General features: G+C 36.5%; 1 protein-coding gene across 14 annotated transcripts in view; it reads right to left on the reverse strand.

Annotated features, from left to right (window-relative positions):
• Nucleotides 1–16,562, reverse strand: part of NFIB (nuclear factor I B) — a 181,051-nt gene that overhangs the window by 139,123 nt on the left and 25,366 nt on the right. The window contains exon 1 of one of the 14 annotated variants that reach the window (XM_071581478.1): nt 15,026–15,044. The exons of 12 other annotated variants lie outside the window; for them this stretch is intronic. Coding sequence is in view for 1 of the 2 variants with exons in the window: in XM_071581475.1 (XP_071437576.1) it covers nt 12,669–12,747 (79 nt within the window). In the remaining variant the exon portion in view is untranslated. Of the gene's footprint in view, nt 1–12,668; nt 12,787–15,025; nt 15,045–16,562 lie in introns of those variants that run through there. One more of the 14 variants, XM_071581475.1, reaches the window with a different exon arrangement.

A 16,562-nucleotide genomic window follows, 5' to 3' on the forward strand; every position in this document is an offset into this window, starting at 1 on the left:
TGTTTCTGTTATTATTATATTCTGTATTCTTTCAAGTAATTCAGTTGATTGCATATCAACTTTTCTTTGTTAAAAAAATAAAATCATGGAACAAAGTACTTGATTTTCAGAACCTACTGACTCACCAACCTAGGGAAGTGCAAAGAACAACAGATGACTCCAACACAAATGTTTCTGCAGCAGAACTGAGATCTGGCTATAGTTTTACTGAAAAACATCATAGCCTCTAGCCAGCACTATTCAACTGGTAGAAGCTTTTGTTTTATATCTGGCCCTTACCTCATAAGAAGATAATTCACAAAATGCTAGACTAGGAACCTTACAAGATCAAGCCAATATTTTCTTTCTCCAAATGGAGCAGAAGGAGTGTAAGATTTGACTGACTTGCTGTATTTCAGCATGTTTGATCCCAGATGAAAAGATGAGCTGGAGAATAATTCTGGAAAAAATGTTAGTGAAAATCCGGTTAATTATTTTGCCTCCTTCAAAATATATCTGATTCAGGGGAGGCTTTAGCCATTAGACTGGTACCTCAAGCAGTGTTCATCAAAACATTAGTTAAAAATTGTTCTTGAATCGCACATGTTAGAGTGATGCCTAATATCAGTGACTGCTTCTGGACCAGACAGCCAAAATTACACCAACCACTTGCTTAGGAATTTCCTGTTTACATGTAAGTGATTCCCACATGCATCTTATTCTCTGTCATACATTATCGGTTACTTTTCAAGGTCACTGTTCCTCATGCTTGCAAGTGTGACTATTATTTTTCACTCCATGCAGTTTTATATTTGGACAGTTCAGAACCTGACTGTTCAATGCCAGTGATTCTTTGCTTTTGTATTCCATCTCTCTGATAGCACCTGCAATTTTATCACTGAAGAAATTTTTAGGCTTTGTGTGAAATATATCAGGAACTCTTAAAATATAAAAAGACAATAACATCAGAGAAGTATCTCTATTATAATAACCAACTCCATATTTTATTATTTTCATTGTTCAAATCTATCACTGGATAGTTATAGACATCTTGAATCAATATAATAATATATAATGAGAAGAAGTTTAATTTCTGCATGTGAAAGGAATTTTTATCTCACATTCACTTTAACCTCCGTTGGTTTTTTCCCCTTACAAGAGTGATAAAACACTAGATTGGTCCCCTAAGGATTGCTAAAATTACTTTAATATAGCTTAAAGCTCTTTTAACATCTTTATTTTTCCATTATTGTGATACACTGGGTAGTGGAGAAACTGAAAGACCAATAGGAAAACAAGAAATTATTCTGTAAATATACAGCTAAACATAAAGTGTTTTAGAAAGAGTAAAACATAAAGTAAACAAATAATGTCTTTTATTTGTTTTGATTCTTTGCTGCCTTTTTTATTATTTTCATTTGGTTTCTTCTCAGATGAAACTGTCACTAAATTCCATACACATAATATGGCTTAAAGACCAGAACGAAACTGTATAAGGCTCTTACACAGCAAAACCTTTAATAAATATTCTTTGTAGGGTGACTTTATTTGTGTCCTAGCACATCTGAGAATGTTTCAATTTTTTTTCCCCTATTGCTAGATATATTGATTTTGTTGATGGTTTGTTTGCTTTTGTTTAATTAGGCCAGGACAGAAGAAAAGGCTTAATCCTATGCATGCGTCTGAATGACACATGAAAGTAACACTATTTTGGAACACAGTTAAGGACCAGCAACTTAACGTTCATCTCTGACACTTGTCAATCAAGGGAGAAAAACAAGAGGGATAAAATGGAATACTGCCTGAAGGTAAGCTTCCCAGAGCAATGAGAAAAAGTGGCAAAATGAAGGTTTCTGGATCAGGCTGTCTGCAACATGAAGATGCATAGAAGCTGTGCTTTGCTGTTCTCTCCTAAAACTTACTGCTGGGATTTTGAAACACTGCTGTACTGTTCTCTTCTTTTTTTAGTTGTATTATACCAGACCCTAGCTATACAAATCCTAAAACAATAAGGTTTCTAGCAGGTCAGCAACCTTCCATGGACGTTCTGCAGGAGCACTATGAAAAATAATGTTAAGATTAAGGAAAAAGAATTCTTAGACCAATGAAATAAGGTGTGTCATTTCATTCATGAAGCAAAAACTAAATATTTGAGTTCAGGAAGTCATTCTCACTTTGCTATCTTGTGAAGCATGTAAATGTACGATGTTGAGACTGGAAAAAACAAATCTAAGCTAGTGAAAAGATCATCTTGGTGCATAAACTCATAGTTTGGGCTTTTATAACCCTTACAATACTTAGTGAGGAAGACTAACAAAGTTTACAATCAAACATAGCAAGTACTTAGTTGTGCATATTTATATAGAATATACAGACGTGCTTTAAGCTTTCTATCTGTTTAGCTACATTTTAAATGGCAATGCAAGGTCAAATGGTTTTTATATCTTGTCATGAACCAGTATATTTCCACGGTTAAGGAAACTGTAGGACAACCTGCCTGCACATACCATATTGGTCTGCAAAACAGTCAGCAAACTATCACTGCAGGTAACAAATAAAACAGGCAAACAGCTCAGAACATCATCTTCTATCCAGTATAGTCACCTGGACCTTTTGATATTTTTATGTTGCATTTAGTTTAATAAGCATCTATTCCTTTTAAGCATTTTATACTACACATATATTAAATCCATTGATTTCTGACAATAAAGAGATTTTCTTCTCCACAGAAATACCATCTATGCATATACAAATTTGAAAAATAGGATGGGAGCTCCAAGTGTTTTAATAGACCATTATCAAAAATTATCCCTTGGCAATAAAAGCCCAGACCACTGGCTTGTGATCAAGTTACTGAAAAATGGGATTACACCATTGTATTGAAGAGATAGAGGAACAGAGAGATGTGTTCTAAAAAGCCTAGAATCACAGAGGAGAAAAAAATCCAGAGAGGGTAAAAGACAGATCAGCTCCTTTTTCAGTCCAATCTGCTTGTCTCTCACATACAAATCCTCTGGATTTTTAAAGTGAGGGGTTTTTATTTTGGTGGTGGTGGTGGTGGTGTTTTAAAAGAATAAAAATAAAAAAGGACTGGTATTTGATATATTTAATTTTTTAATAAAGAAAAAATCTCACCCGGAAAAAAACTACATTAGAAGGTGACAGGAAACAAAACAGCATTTTGTCTTAAATTTGCACAACCTAATTTATAGTAATAAAGCAGAACCTAAGAGCTCTGGTAAATGTCAGTGCAGTCCTGTTCATTACATATGTTGATAGGTATGAAACCAAGTCTCTGTAGGCCCTTCAAAAATTGCACATAGCTGATTTAATGCAAACCAGAAGTCACTGACTGCTGGATGAACATTCAGTTTCATTCCCAAATGGATATAAAGACAAAGCAGGGGGAGGGGTCTTCCTCCTCATTTATTTACAGTTAAAGGGTAGGTCTTAAGGAATGAACATGAGACCTGTGAAGAATGGATTTGGTTTATGGGAAGACACCTCCCAGCCTGCCATTCTCCAGCCACGGCAGTGAAAGCACCAGGGTTGTGTGTAACCTCCTCCCCCATCTTGCATCTGCCTTGCCCAATCTTGTCTGGGCCTGCTCCAATAACAACATCTGCTTGGCAGCTTTTCAAACCCATGGATAGTTATCTAACTGAGGCTTTTGTGCGGCACTGTTTATTCTATGTGAAGAAATGCCTCCTTAGTTGAAAGAGTACTTTAGAAAAGCTGTGCAGCTATTAGCAAGTGAAGCACAAAGCTAATAACCCCCACCTGCTCATCAAATTAATTATGACATCTGAATCATTATAACTCAGAAGGAACACATGACTGCAGATTTGTCACACATAGAAATAAACACACTCCATGTATGAGGGGAGGAAAATATATGGGAAAAAAGGTCCAGAAGAAAAACATCTAACCTTCCACAATTCCGTTCTTAAAAATGTGCATTACTAACTGCTCAAAGGCAAAAACTTAAAGGGTGGATAAAACTTTCCTGCAGAACACATTTCTACACCTCTGTGTGGGCTTTATGAAGAAAAGGAGAAGAAAAACATAATAACATGATGATCTTCACAGCGGGATTGTAAATCTGCATATTTTGTGAGAAATATTTTTCAACATTCTTGTATCTTTCTTATATCTTGATTCTTACATCATTCTCCCCCCACCCACCCAATTCAATTACTCCTAATGTAACACACATACCTTAACTACAGATATTTTCAGACTTAAAAAGGACGAAAGTAAGGAAAACACTGGGGAGAAAAATGTCTAACATCTCAGACAAACTAACTATTTACTAAATAGTAAAAGAAATAAAATATTCAAAAGGTAAAATATCTGCAGGTCAGATTTCACTAAGGTCAGCTTGTAAAGGATAAATCATTTCCACACTTCATATGCACATGCTGTCTACTCATCTAATTATGGGAGCCATTGGATCATTTTGCCACAATTCATGTACATGATAATTTCTTTCCTTCAAATACAGGTATGAATTCAAATAAAACGGTTAAATGATGGGTTCCTTTGTTATACTTCTAAATGTCTCTGGCATTCATAGATATAGTATGCATTTTCTGTACTTTGTAACACTTTTCTGGAAAGCATAACAATTTTTCATTGCAAAAGACACAGCCCAGCACCTCACCCTGTACTTCACTTTCAAAAGTGGTTCTTAAATGCAAAGTGCAGCTGATTATTTTAAATAATTTTCAGACACTCACCAAAAAGTGATGGATAAAACAAACCCTTAACATGTTCGTGGGTTGTGTTTAAGTTCAGTGAATAAAAATGTCAGGCACCAAATATATAGATTTTTAAAAAATGTTTTGTCTTGCATTAGTTTATTGTTCACAGTGCTTCCTCCAGAACAGGACACAGAATCACTAAGTTCTCTGCTACAAAGAGTTCACCTTCAAGAAATATTTCTATCATAAGTTCGGGGGTTTGTTAGTTATAGGAACAAAAAGGATTTTCTAAATAAGTCACAAAACACAAAGTGGAAATGTAGATGGGAAATTACTTGATGCAGATCATCCTTTCCTACACCATTTCTCCCCTTAATGCCTATTTTCACTGTGTTAGTAGCAAACACCACTCTTTGCAAATAAAGACTTCCAGCATTATTTCTGGTTAAAAAAAATGTAGAATTAGCTTTCAGACAAGACTGTACTAGTTGTCTGCCATCTACATGTTTTTCAAGTAATATGTATGCTAATTACTGAGAAAACCATGTTGAAACCTCATTTTAACTACTCATTTTTATTTGGTTTTACTTCAGTTGTTTTCCTATTTGATGGAAATTTCAGTTGATCTATTCAGCTTTCACATTTAGCTCAAAGATGAGAGGTATAAAAAGAAAATAAATACTACAAAGGAAGTCCCATCTTTGCTTTTTCCAAGTAAGACCTACAGATTCTACAAAATAAATTACTATCACTTGAATGTGTCAGTGCTACAAAATCAGAATAAAAAAAGAAACAGGAAATATATTAATCACACAGACAGGCTGTTCTGCACATATTTATATGCCTGGGAGGACAAGCCTCATATTCTATCTTCTTGAAAGCTCTGCTTTTTGAGAAATCATCTTCACTGAGAACTTGATACATCAATGCTGAAGCCTATGTCTTCCTTCACAGTATGAATAGGTCTGTAGACAGAAAAATTAGGTATGCTCCTCCCTGCTACACTAATTCTTCTTGCCACAGAACTGTTTGCACTGCCATTTCCCCCTCCCCCCAACCCCCCCAAAAAACCCCAAAAGAACAAAAACCTCATACAAACAAACAAAATCAAAAGCAAACAAACAAAAAGGAAAACTGCAAAGAAATAAAGCAAGGAAGAACATGGTTCATTCAGTATTCTCAGTGATTTTAATTTAATGGACTATCTGGTAAAAATGAAAAAATATACATGTACTTTTTTTTATTCACTAATAAAAACATGAATAATTCAATTTGAATGAATGTAATGTTTCTGTTCTTGCTGTAAGAACACAAAAATTATCTTTTAATTGCCCTAAGACATGTTGCTCTGCAGCAGAACTTAAGCATAGCTATGATCACACTGAACCTGCTCTGCAACTCATATGTTTAGGGGGTTCTAACAGGAAAGAAAACTGAACTTACAACAATGTTCATGGCAAAAGTTTGAGCAGTGCTACCAAACTACAAAATACTTAGTAAATCTAAAGTTCATCTGAAGGGTCTGTGTAATTTTCCCCAAATATTATCTCCTCAGAAAGTAAAGTAGAGACACTTTAGAGAGGGTTTATATTTAAATCCAGACTACTGTTTGCAGATGCAATATCTGAGTGGAAAGTTTATGTTAAATTCATTAAAAACTTTTTAACTTATTTTTTAAAAACTAGTTCCCACAATCAAGGAATTTCTTTACCATGAGGAATAATAAATATGTGTTCCAGAAAACCATAGCTAGAGTACATGAAAGCTTGTGCACCCACACATAAACACAAACATATGCACTACTATGTGCACTTTATATATCCTGGAGTGCATTAAGGGATTGTTATGCAAAAAAGTGTAATCTGTGATAACCACGTGTGAAAAGAAGTTCTACATGGAATTTTCTGACATTTCCTGGATTTAGCAACACTGCCAAACTCCTAAAATTGCAAAAGGATATGAGAGTTGGAGTGCACCTTTCTCCAAATTCTGCAGTTCCTAGATATTTACAAAGCAGACTGCTTCTCATATCCACTTAATCTCTGCACACATCTCCACCCCTGCTTCCTTCCCAGTGGTCTGTGGTCTTCAAAATACAAATGTTCAAGTTTCCTGGAGCTAAGTGAAAGAGGAAAAGTCATGCTCCCAAGGGGCAAAACTAAGCCCTAAAACTAAGTTCTCAGTGCCCCTGAATTTGTTAACTACAATACAACATAATGTGTCACTTCACCATAATTAGCAAGAGGGAAACAACATTTTTTTTCACCTCCAATGGCATTAAAGAGATAAGACAATGAATTCCAGATCACATCTGAAGGCACAAAGACATGTGATCAAGAAAGTGCTTATACGGACAAGGAGTGACATTTTGTGCGACAAAGCAGGAAACAAAAAAAAAAAAAAAAAGAAAAAGAACTCACGGCAACAAATCTGCTCAAAACCATGTAGCTATAGGTATTGCTAGCAGCAGCAGCAGTATTAACAAGCAACCAAGGCAGGAAAAACTTCCACCACAACAAAAAAAAAATAGTCCTGTGATTACTACTTCTTCTTTAAATGTACTCTGCATAATTTCTCCTAATTTTATACATGCTCCTTCTTCCTTTATATGGATTTTTTTTTGAAAGTACCTCTTTGGGTATGTAAAAATGGTTTATCCTGAAAAGGCTTAATTCTCCAGCCTTTTGTATCTAACTGTACTTGTATGAATAATGTCCTTATTTTGTATGTCCATCCAACTTTCACCCCTGCACTTAGTCACTTTTAAAGTGAAGGACCAGAGACAGTATCACAAACTTTCACTTTTCTGCAACTATTCATCATGAAACTTGTCTGTAAAAGTTCCAATACTGTAGTCTCCTAGGGCAGTTTTGAATTCATAGAAAAGGAAAAAATGCACTACATTCTTGGTTTGTTGAAGTTTGAAGGGGGAGGAGGAATGTAAAATACAACTAAACATAACACATACATCAGGCCTGCTAAATGGCTCAAATCCCTCAGCTACAGAGCAAATCACATAAACAGGGACAGTAGTTTCCTCTCACTGGTCTATCAATGTGTCTTAATGATTTTCTAAAGGAACCACATCAAAGAGAGCAATTGTTATTTAGCCAAGCATAATTATTCTTGGGTTTCTCTGCTGAGATTACCAACCATTTCAGTGATGGATTTCTATATAACAGACACCAGTTCAACAGAAGCCAAACTAAACCCTCAGTCTTTTATGTGAGCAAGACCACATTCTTCAGTAGGTACTTCTGACAACACTTTTATTCCAGATTTTTACTGATTGATCACAGTAATAGCTCCTAGTCTTTTGAAGGCAGCTTTTACATTTTCAGACTGAAATTTGTATATGCTCAATATCATTAGTTAGTGAGTGCTCCGACCACAGCAGTGCCTGGAAGGAACACTTCAGCAACCAACCCTACTAGTGACCTCCTCTGAACTACAGGACAGCAGAGAAGTGAACATCCAGCACTAGCACAGGAAAACACACAAACAAACAAACAAACTCTAAGTCTGGAGGAGTTGAGTTCTGCAGATTGTGTTTATTTGGGGGTTTTGTTCATGTTTTCATATATTCTTCCTTTGCTACTGCATCCTTCAGTGCCAAAGACCAGGAGACACTATAAAGCCATTCCACCATTGCTAGATAAGGAGTGCCAAAATGTTTTGTCCTGCCTTTAACTATGTTTTCTATTTCTGTTCTGGATCACTCTCAATTACAGACTGTACCATCAGGCTGTATGTATGTTTCTGGTGCTGGGTGCCAAAATTATTTTAAAAAGCAATATAGCTCACTGTGATTAAGGCAAACCAAAACTCTCAGCACCAAATGTGGCACTACTGCCAACACTTGTCTGCTGTTAGACTATACAACCCATTGTGGATCATTCTTCCTCTCTATGTGTGCAATAAAGCAGCTGGATTCTGTTCTCCAAGAGCAATACATCAGGGCTTTACTCAGACATGTGAACTCACTTTTGGACAAAACAGAAGCCATTTTGTTCTCCAATTTCCCCCAGTTGACAATGGACTTAGAAGATCTTAGGCATAACTGGGGACAAAATACTACACTTACACAACTGGACCTATGTTTTGACAATGAAAGCCCTAAAAATATAGATTTTATTATTTTATAAGAGAATACAACTCCATCTCTTTTGTGGATCTATCAGAGTGCCAAATTTCCATTTTAATTTCATTGGCTTCAGGGAAAAGATTTTTTTTCCATCAGCTTAAAATTGATATTGTAAAGGCAAAATTTGAAAAACTTGCTCCCAATCTGCTGGTCAAAACAGAACACAGAGCACTCAAAACCCTAGTCCATAGTTTTTGGATTCTTATATATACTCCTTATCAGAATGTAGACAGTTCCAAAACCACAACCTCTGAAACACCACAGTCATTTCCTATTTTAGAAACAAGGTAATACAGCAGTCTCCAAGATAGCACAATGTAATAACCACAGAGAATTGCAGATTTTATACTGATAATCACTGCAGTGCCTTTTATCCAAGTGCTTCAAAGCAAATGTATTAAGAGTTTAGTTCCAAGAGCTAAGAAGCTGAGGCAACCAGTGATGTCCAAAGAAGTTTTGCCTTTGACCTCCATTTAGACAGGAATCAAAAAGAAGCTTACAAACAAAACTGAAGGATTCAACCCAAATTCCCAAAGAATCCAAGTTCCTGGACACTGATAGAAGCTAAGACAGACAGCTTCACTTCTGAATGGGTGTATGCAAAATGGATCTTTGAAGTTTTGACAAATGTACATGGAGGTTTGAATACATGTATCTTGCATTTATTATCAACCATAGAAGGGCTTACTGAATAAACTAAACTGGAAAAGTAAGCCAAGATCTAATATTTTCTATAATTTTAATAAGACATTTACATTAAGAAATTAACTTCCCTGGTTTGAACATAGGGATACATACAAAAACTATATTATTATACTGGAGGCATTTTTGTGATCCTTTGACTGTAGAATAGCATTAAATGTAATGTTCATTTTCATGCTATTTTTCACATACTTCTCTCACAATACTTTAATCCCAATTCTGCTGATGATTGTTAGTCTCACAAAATTAATTACTGGGAAACTTTTTTTCTCTTAAATGTTACAAGAAAAAAAAGCGCTGCATTTTATTCTGGGCATTATTAACAGAGTTTTAAAGCAAATAAGTCAGCTTTCAGCCTTCTTCTACAAAGCTCTAAATATGAAGTACACATAACAGATGAATTCTCTCTTCAGCAGCCCATTCACATCAGTTAGACAGGAAAATATGGTAGCTTCCAAGATGTATTTCATTTAACAGTCTGTCTACACTGGGCAATCACTGCAGCATTGTTCAGTTAGCAGTGCCATCATATTACTAAATTCTGCCAATGCAATAAATTTTCTTGCACAAAGGCACTCAACACAAGTTGGAAATGTTGGCACCAAAAGCTGGTACAAAGTTTTTACTGGAGTGTAGAACAGAGTAGCTGAGTTTGCAGCTGTGCTTACTTAGCTTACTTCAAATGTCCTTCAATAAGGAGAGAAAAACCTAAACTCATTTGAAGAATAATTAATATACAACACTTCTGTGCCAAAATTTCTCTACTCTTTGGGGGAGGTGAAGGGATCGAAGAGAAGAATGAAGAAAGGTAGCATTTAGTTTTGGAGCCCCCAGTCACAAGTAGGCAAATGCAAAGTTTTTTATCAAAAGTTTGGAAATTAATAAATTGTAATACTGAACCAGAGTTTCCTACACAGATATCAAAAACATGTTTACTTTATCCTAACTCAGATTTCCTCACACCTCCATGATTCAAGCCCACTCAAAACCTCAGCTGAAACAACTGCTGACACATCTCCTCCTTACATATAGAGCTGTGTTTTGAAATCTGCATTCAAAGCAGTGAGTGCGTTAAAGTCTTTTTGTTCCGTACAAAGTCTTTGAAAACTTTCATGCAGAATACATTTCTGATACTTTGCATATCTGATATATGCTTAGCTTAATGCAGTAAATTTGAAAGAAGTATGAAGGAAGGAGTGTCTCACTTTCTTCTTTGTTATCTATTACAGAAAGTCTTAATGCCCCATGGCATATGCAATGAATGGAGCCTTCTTCCAACAGGAAAAAACAACCTTTAATGCTGAGTGTATCAGGTGTAGGTATGCAGGTGTTGGCATTTGGGGTCTACAGGGTGGTCTCTGTGGAAAAGATAGAGGTTGACTTGGCTCTGGCTGGCTCAAACACATCTACCACAAGGCAGAGCTGAGACTCTCAGCCAAGACGGAGGTGCCTCTAGGAAAATGTATGCAAGAAAGAGCAAAAGAGTGAGGAATGAGGGGGAAAAAAAGTGTGATTACACACCAAGTTCACAGAAGGATATGGAGAAGTTGTCTCAGGACCATGGTGGAGCAGATATTTCCCTGCAGCCTGTGGAGAGGACCAGATTATACAGAATCACAGAATGGGTGGTTGGAAGGAACCACTGCAAGTAATTTGGTCCAACCTCCCTTATTAAGGAGAATCTCCTAGAGCATGTTACTCAGGATTGTGAACAGTCAGCTTCTGAATATCTTTGGTGAGGGAGACTCCACAATCTCCCTGGGAAACCTGTGCACCCACACAGCAAAGTTCCTCCTCATGTTCAGATGTCCACACTGCAGCTGTGGAGGACTCCACATATGAGCAGGTGGCTATTTCCTAAAGGACCGTAGCCCATGGTGAAAAGGCATGCTGTAGCAGGGGAAAGGAGGAAGCAGGGGCAGAGAGGAGCTGTTATGGACTCACAGCAGCCCCAGTTCCCCATCCACCTACACCATCAGGGCCGAGGGCAAAGGGAGGTGAAAGAGTCAGCATGAAGGTGAGCCTGCAAAGAAGATGGAGGTGGAGGGGGAAGGTGGCTATTTTCTGTGTTTCTCACTATCTAACTCTATTTTAGTTGGCAATACATTAGATTAATATTCCCCAAACTGAGTATGTTTACCAGTGAGGGTAATCTGCAAGTGTCCTCCTGGTCTTTATCTCAACCCATCAGCTTTCTGGTCTTATTTTCTTCCCTGTTTTGCTAGAAGGCAGAGTGAGAGAGCAGCTGGGTGGGCATTTGGCAGCCAGCCACGGTCAACCTACCACACTAAGAAAAGACAAAATGGGCTTTGTCTTTTTTCTTGTTGCAACAAAATATGCCATACTTGCCTGTCTGTCTTAAAAGTGTCCACACTAAAAACCAGAATCTCAGTTTATGACATAAGTTGTCTTTCATCACTCTCACCTTTCAGAATACTCTCTGTTTATCAATTAAAAAAAAATTACAGTGGTGTTTTTACAACTGCCAGGTGACAATACTTCCACATCTAAAGTTTTAAAATCTAAACAAATGCAGATTTGTCTCTCAGTTTCTACACAATGCCTATCATTGTTCTGCTGAAGAATGGACATAAGGATAAACCAGATTATAGTTGCATCTACCTCACTTTCTTGCACGACAGTGTGTAATAAAAAATAAGTTTTTCCACAAAAGACTTATCCAACACAGATGACTTACCAGGACAGCTCTGCTGGCATATAATATTACCCCTTCAGAAAACTTGCTTTGGATGTAAAGCATCTTTTGCTCTTCCTAAGCATTTTTTTCACTTCTAAAATATGCCTACAACAGTAATTCATAGTTGAATAGCTACTACAGAATAAATTACTTAAAATTTTATATTTTTACATCTAGAGTAGCAAAGATGCATAAGAGAAACAAGATTACTCTTTTAAAATGAAGGGAAACTCTCATGCCCATCAAAAAATGAGATGGTCAGTTACTTTACTGCTATGTTTCATTGCATTGTATTTTCCAACCATCACATCATTACAACTGCTTTTTGTAAATGTAATGTTTTAATCTGATGAGTTTGCAGACTAAATTCATTCCCTGATCACTTAAACACTTCCTGCCAGCATGAAACAGAAATCAGCAAACCAATGATATGAGCAACCACCTGTGTCAGGGCAAGAGAAGGCTTCTGTGGGAGGGAGCTGGCAAGTAGAGAAGAGCCCCTTTTTGCAGAAGTTATCCATATAGTCATCTCAGCAGTTTCATGTAGTTGGGCTCTCAAATTTATCTGAATATTTGAAACACTTCACTGTGAAATAAATGATGTGCCAGAGCCTAAAGGGATTAACACAAGGAACAGTGGTTACCATGGGAAGAAAAAAAATGGTTTCTTGAGTAAACAATTTATTTTATGGATGAATTTTTACTCTAGATCTGAAAGAGAAAACAAAGCAACTTGGTTAAAAAAAAAAAAAAGGTCTGACTAAGAAATACTCTTCAATACCAGCACATTTCATGCACATTGTATCTGTGAATGTTCTCTTAGTGGAAACACTACCATTCCTCACACACACAATGACAAATGAACAAAAACAAACAAGCAAACAAAACTCCCTTTGTAATAATCCAGACCTCCTGCTAAATTAGTAGAGATACATAATCATCATATCCCAAACTAAAACATAACACACATAGTTTTCTGGCAGAGTTCATGTTTAACTCCTCCAGATACTGAGCACGTGCACACAGGCAACAGTAGAGAATTTTTGAATCAGTAAGTCATTTGGAAGAATCTCCAGAAGTGTGCCGAGGCATGCTTCTGGAGCTGTGCCAAATTATGTGCTTCTGTTTGTGGCTTTCATATATGGATTAGACTCATGCCCAAGCATGTACTATTTGGCAAGTAGTGACAATAGCCTACTCTGAATTTAGCAATTCAAGCTTTAGTTAAGTTTTACCAGGTGAAAGAAAAATAATAGTGACATATTGTTTGGTCTCTATCATTATATCCTTTTGCCATGCTATCTTCCTGCTCACTTGCAAGAGACAAGCAGCTCCTTAAATTCCATAATGTCCTGCTTAGGTAATTCTAGTGCAGGAATTTCAAATAGGAGGTTCAAATAGCAAGTGCAATTAAAATTGAGCTTGTGTTAATTTGCTGTTATTCTAAAACATCTCAAAATTTTTTAGTATTTCCACTGTGAAAATATCTAATACTTCAACTTCTGGCCACAGATCCATTTGGAAATTAGTTAAAGGCCCAGTTACCCAGTTTTCTGCCTTGACTGTGCCACAGGTAAATATAGACTTTCTTACAATACATACCATGAGTCCAGAAGTTTGCTACAACCAATAAGCACAGAGCTCTTCCTCCTCTGGCTTGCCATAATGAGACTGAACAACATAGCTGGGGCAATACTTCTTGATTTTCTACACTTCAGAGCTTGAGAGAGCAATTTCAAACAAACCTTTATTCTAGATTCTGCAATCATTACAACATTTTGCAAATAACAGACTTTAATCTTCACTTTAATGTGAATTTACCGGTAATATCAACACAAGTGCCACTGCCTTCTATAAATCACACATGAAAAGTCATGCAAGGTCAGTCCATTTACAGTCTGTCATTTGCCTCAGTTTACAGGTAGGAGTTATACATGGAAACATGTACAGAAACAAGGAAACTTTTTAAAAAAGATAAAAAGGATTAGATACTAAAAGTGGTTCATTGTTAATTGAGCCTCATGTGTGAAAGCTACAGAAAGATTAGTTCATGCAGCTGCTGCTCTTTGTCAAAACACTGCTAACAAGGTACACATGTTAAATCTGAGCATCTTCTTTCACTCTCTAAAAAAATGACGACACTAAATCCTATGACAAATATTAATTGAAAAAAAATGTTACTTCCTGGGGAATTCAACTATTTTGCATGATTCTTCTTATTTTATTATGACAGTAAGCATTTTTGTCACAATTTTCCATCAAAACAAAACTAAGAAGAGAGTACAGAGGTAGGAATACACAAAAACTAAAAGTTAAATCCTGGTAATTTCTCTTCTGTGTCTCCAAATCTAAGTTTTCAAGCACTGTTTTGAAACAGAACAAAAAAACCATTGTTGCAATCATTGCCAGTAGAAACAAGGACCTTTCAAAAGCAAAGCATCCATAACTTAATAAAATTAGTGTTCTGAAACTAATGGGAACTTAGGTTTATTCTAGTTTTCTACAAACTCAAAAAAATAAATTAAAAAAAATCAGGGCAACTAGGGATTGAAAATAAATCAAAAATGCCCTTCAACTACAAAGCAGAGAGAACAAAATAGCCTATAGCAAGCCCATCCCTCCCTGTCTCCATGCAAAGAGGCAATCAGGCCTCACAAGGAGGGAAGATAATTAGCTGGAGGCACTCCCACTTCTTCTGTCTTAGGTAATGTTACAAGGGTAGGTTACATTGCTACCTCGCAGTTGATATGTCAAAGGGAGCCTGCTAGAAGACACAAACTGAGTATGAAAAGCACCTACCATCACCATCATCCTTCCTGGCACGTGGTCTGCCTCATCCCTGTCACTTGAGCTGCAAAGGAGCTATTTGTAAGGTCACTGCTGACCACTCCCCTCTTCACATTGCTATTACAAGCATGGATGTACATACAAGATATTTTGTAGGCAATGATATAACTGTGCCATGAGTCATCTGGCCAAAGCTGAGTGCCATGTAGTTGCTGCAATATGCCTGCCTGGCTCGACAGCGTAAAGGAAGTTTGCTGGGTCTGCTGACAAAATGCCATATAAGTATGTCCCAAACTTTCTTCAGCTTTATTAACATACCTACTGGCTAAACCACTTAGCACAAAGCATTTCCATAGAAGGGGAGCTCAATTTCTTTGTGTAAGAATTCGGTTGTGACAAAAATGTCATGCTGTCATACACGTTGCGGGAGAATTCAGAAGCATTCTTAAAAACATAATACCACTTTCCCTTCTAAAACTGAATGCTGAATGCTGCCTATATATGATGGTACCACACAAGACTAATGTAAGAAGGAGTTTACCGCAGTCTCAGAGAACCAACAGGAGGCAAACCAATAAATGTGGGCAGGAAACTAGCCCTAACCTTCACTAGTTGAGAATGGGGTAATGTGGCCCATTTGAATGGGCACAGGGATCAGACACTGGAGATTAATTTCCTTTTCAATTTGCCAACATTTTTTGTTCAGTCTAAGGAAAGTTGCTTAATGCTTTAAACAAAGAAAGTTTATATTATCTACAAACTTCTTGATACCTGTCGTATTTACACTTAGACCCTTCAGTAGCTCTAGTGTATCATGGACAACTCTTTTGTGTTTTCCTAAACATTTTTCATCATATAAATGGCAAAAGATTTGTCTCTTCTCACATCGTGGTGCTGATGATGTTCAGGAAATTAAGCATTTCTTGTATTGAATTCAAGTCTGACTCAGAAAGAAAATAGTATTTAAATATATGCATGATTGTGGCAAAAAGAAAGAAAAAAACATGAATCACAACAAATAAACTATATTCTACATATTCACAGAGCATTCAAATTTAACTGCCAAATAACAAAAAAACCCCAAAACCTGTAACTGCATCTGTGCAATTCAGTTGGATCTCTAAATGTGAAGACTTCCATTATTGCCAAATACCTGTAGTATATTAATCTTAGTTATACTTATTTTAGCCTTACAGGATGTTGCCTCATTTAAATATGTTTGAGAGCAAGTAGGCCAGCAGAGAATAGGGATTATGACACTTCACAGTTGAACTTCAACATGCATGATGTCACCTTGCTTATATATTTGCACCACTGGTGGTAAAAATGGCACCTGTTCAAAAAGCACAAATGCCAGGTTAGTGTAGAAAGTTACTATCTGTAATTTACAGTTTTTCTGAGTCCAAAGGAAGAAATGGCAAATACATGTAAGAAGATATTCACAAAACATAGAATTTAAATGCTCTTGGCGTGGTCACATGAACAGAACAGGCAGTGGTAAACTCCTCAAAACCAAATTACCAAACAATTACCATTAAACCATATTAAA

The sequence above is a fragment of the Pithys albifrons genome, chromosome Z (assembly GCF_047495875.1).
Source record: "Pithys albifrons albifrons isolate INPA30051 chromosome Z, PitAlb_v1, whole genome shotgun sequence".
NCBI classification, from domain to species: domain Eukaryota; kingdom Metazoa; phylum Chordata; class Aves; order Passeriformes; family Thamnophilidae; genus Pithys; species Pithys albifrons.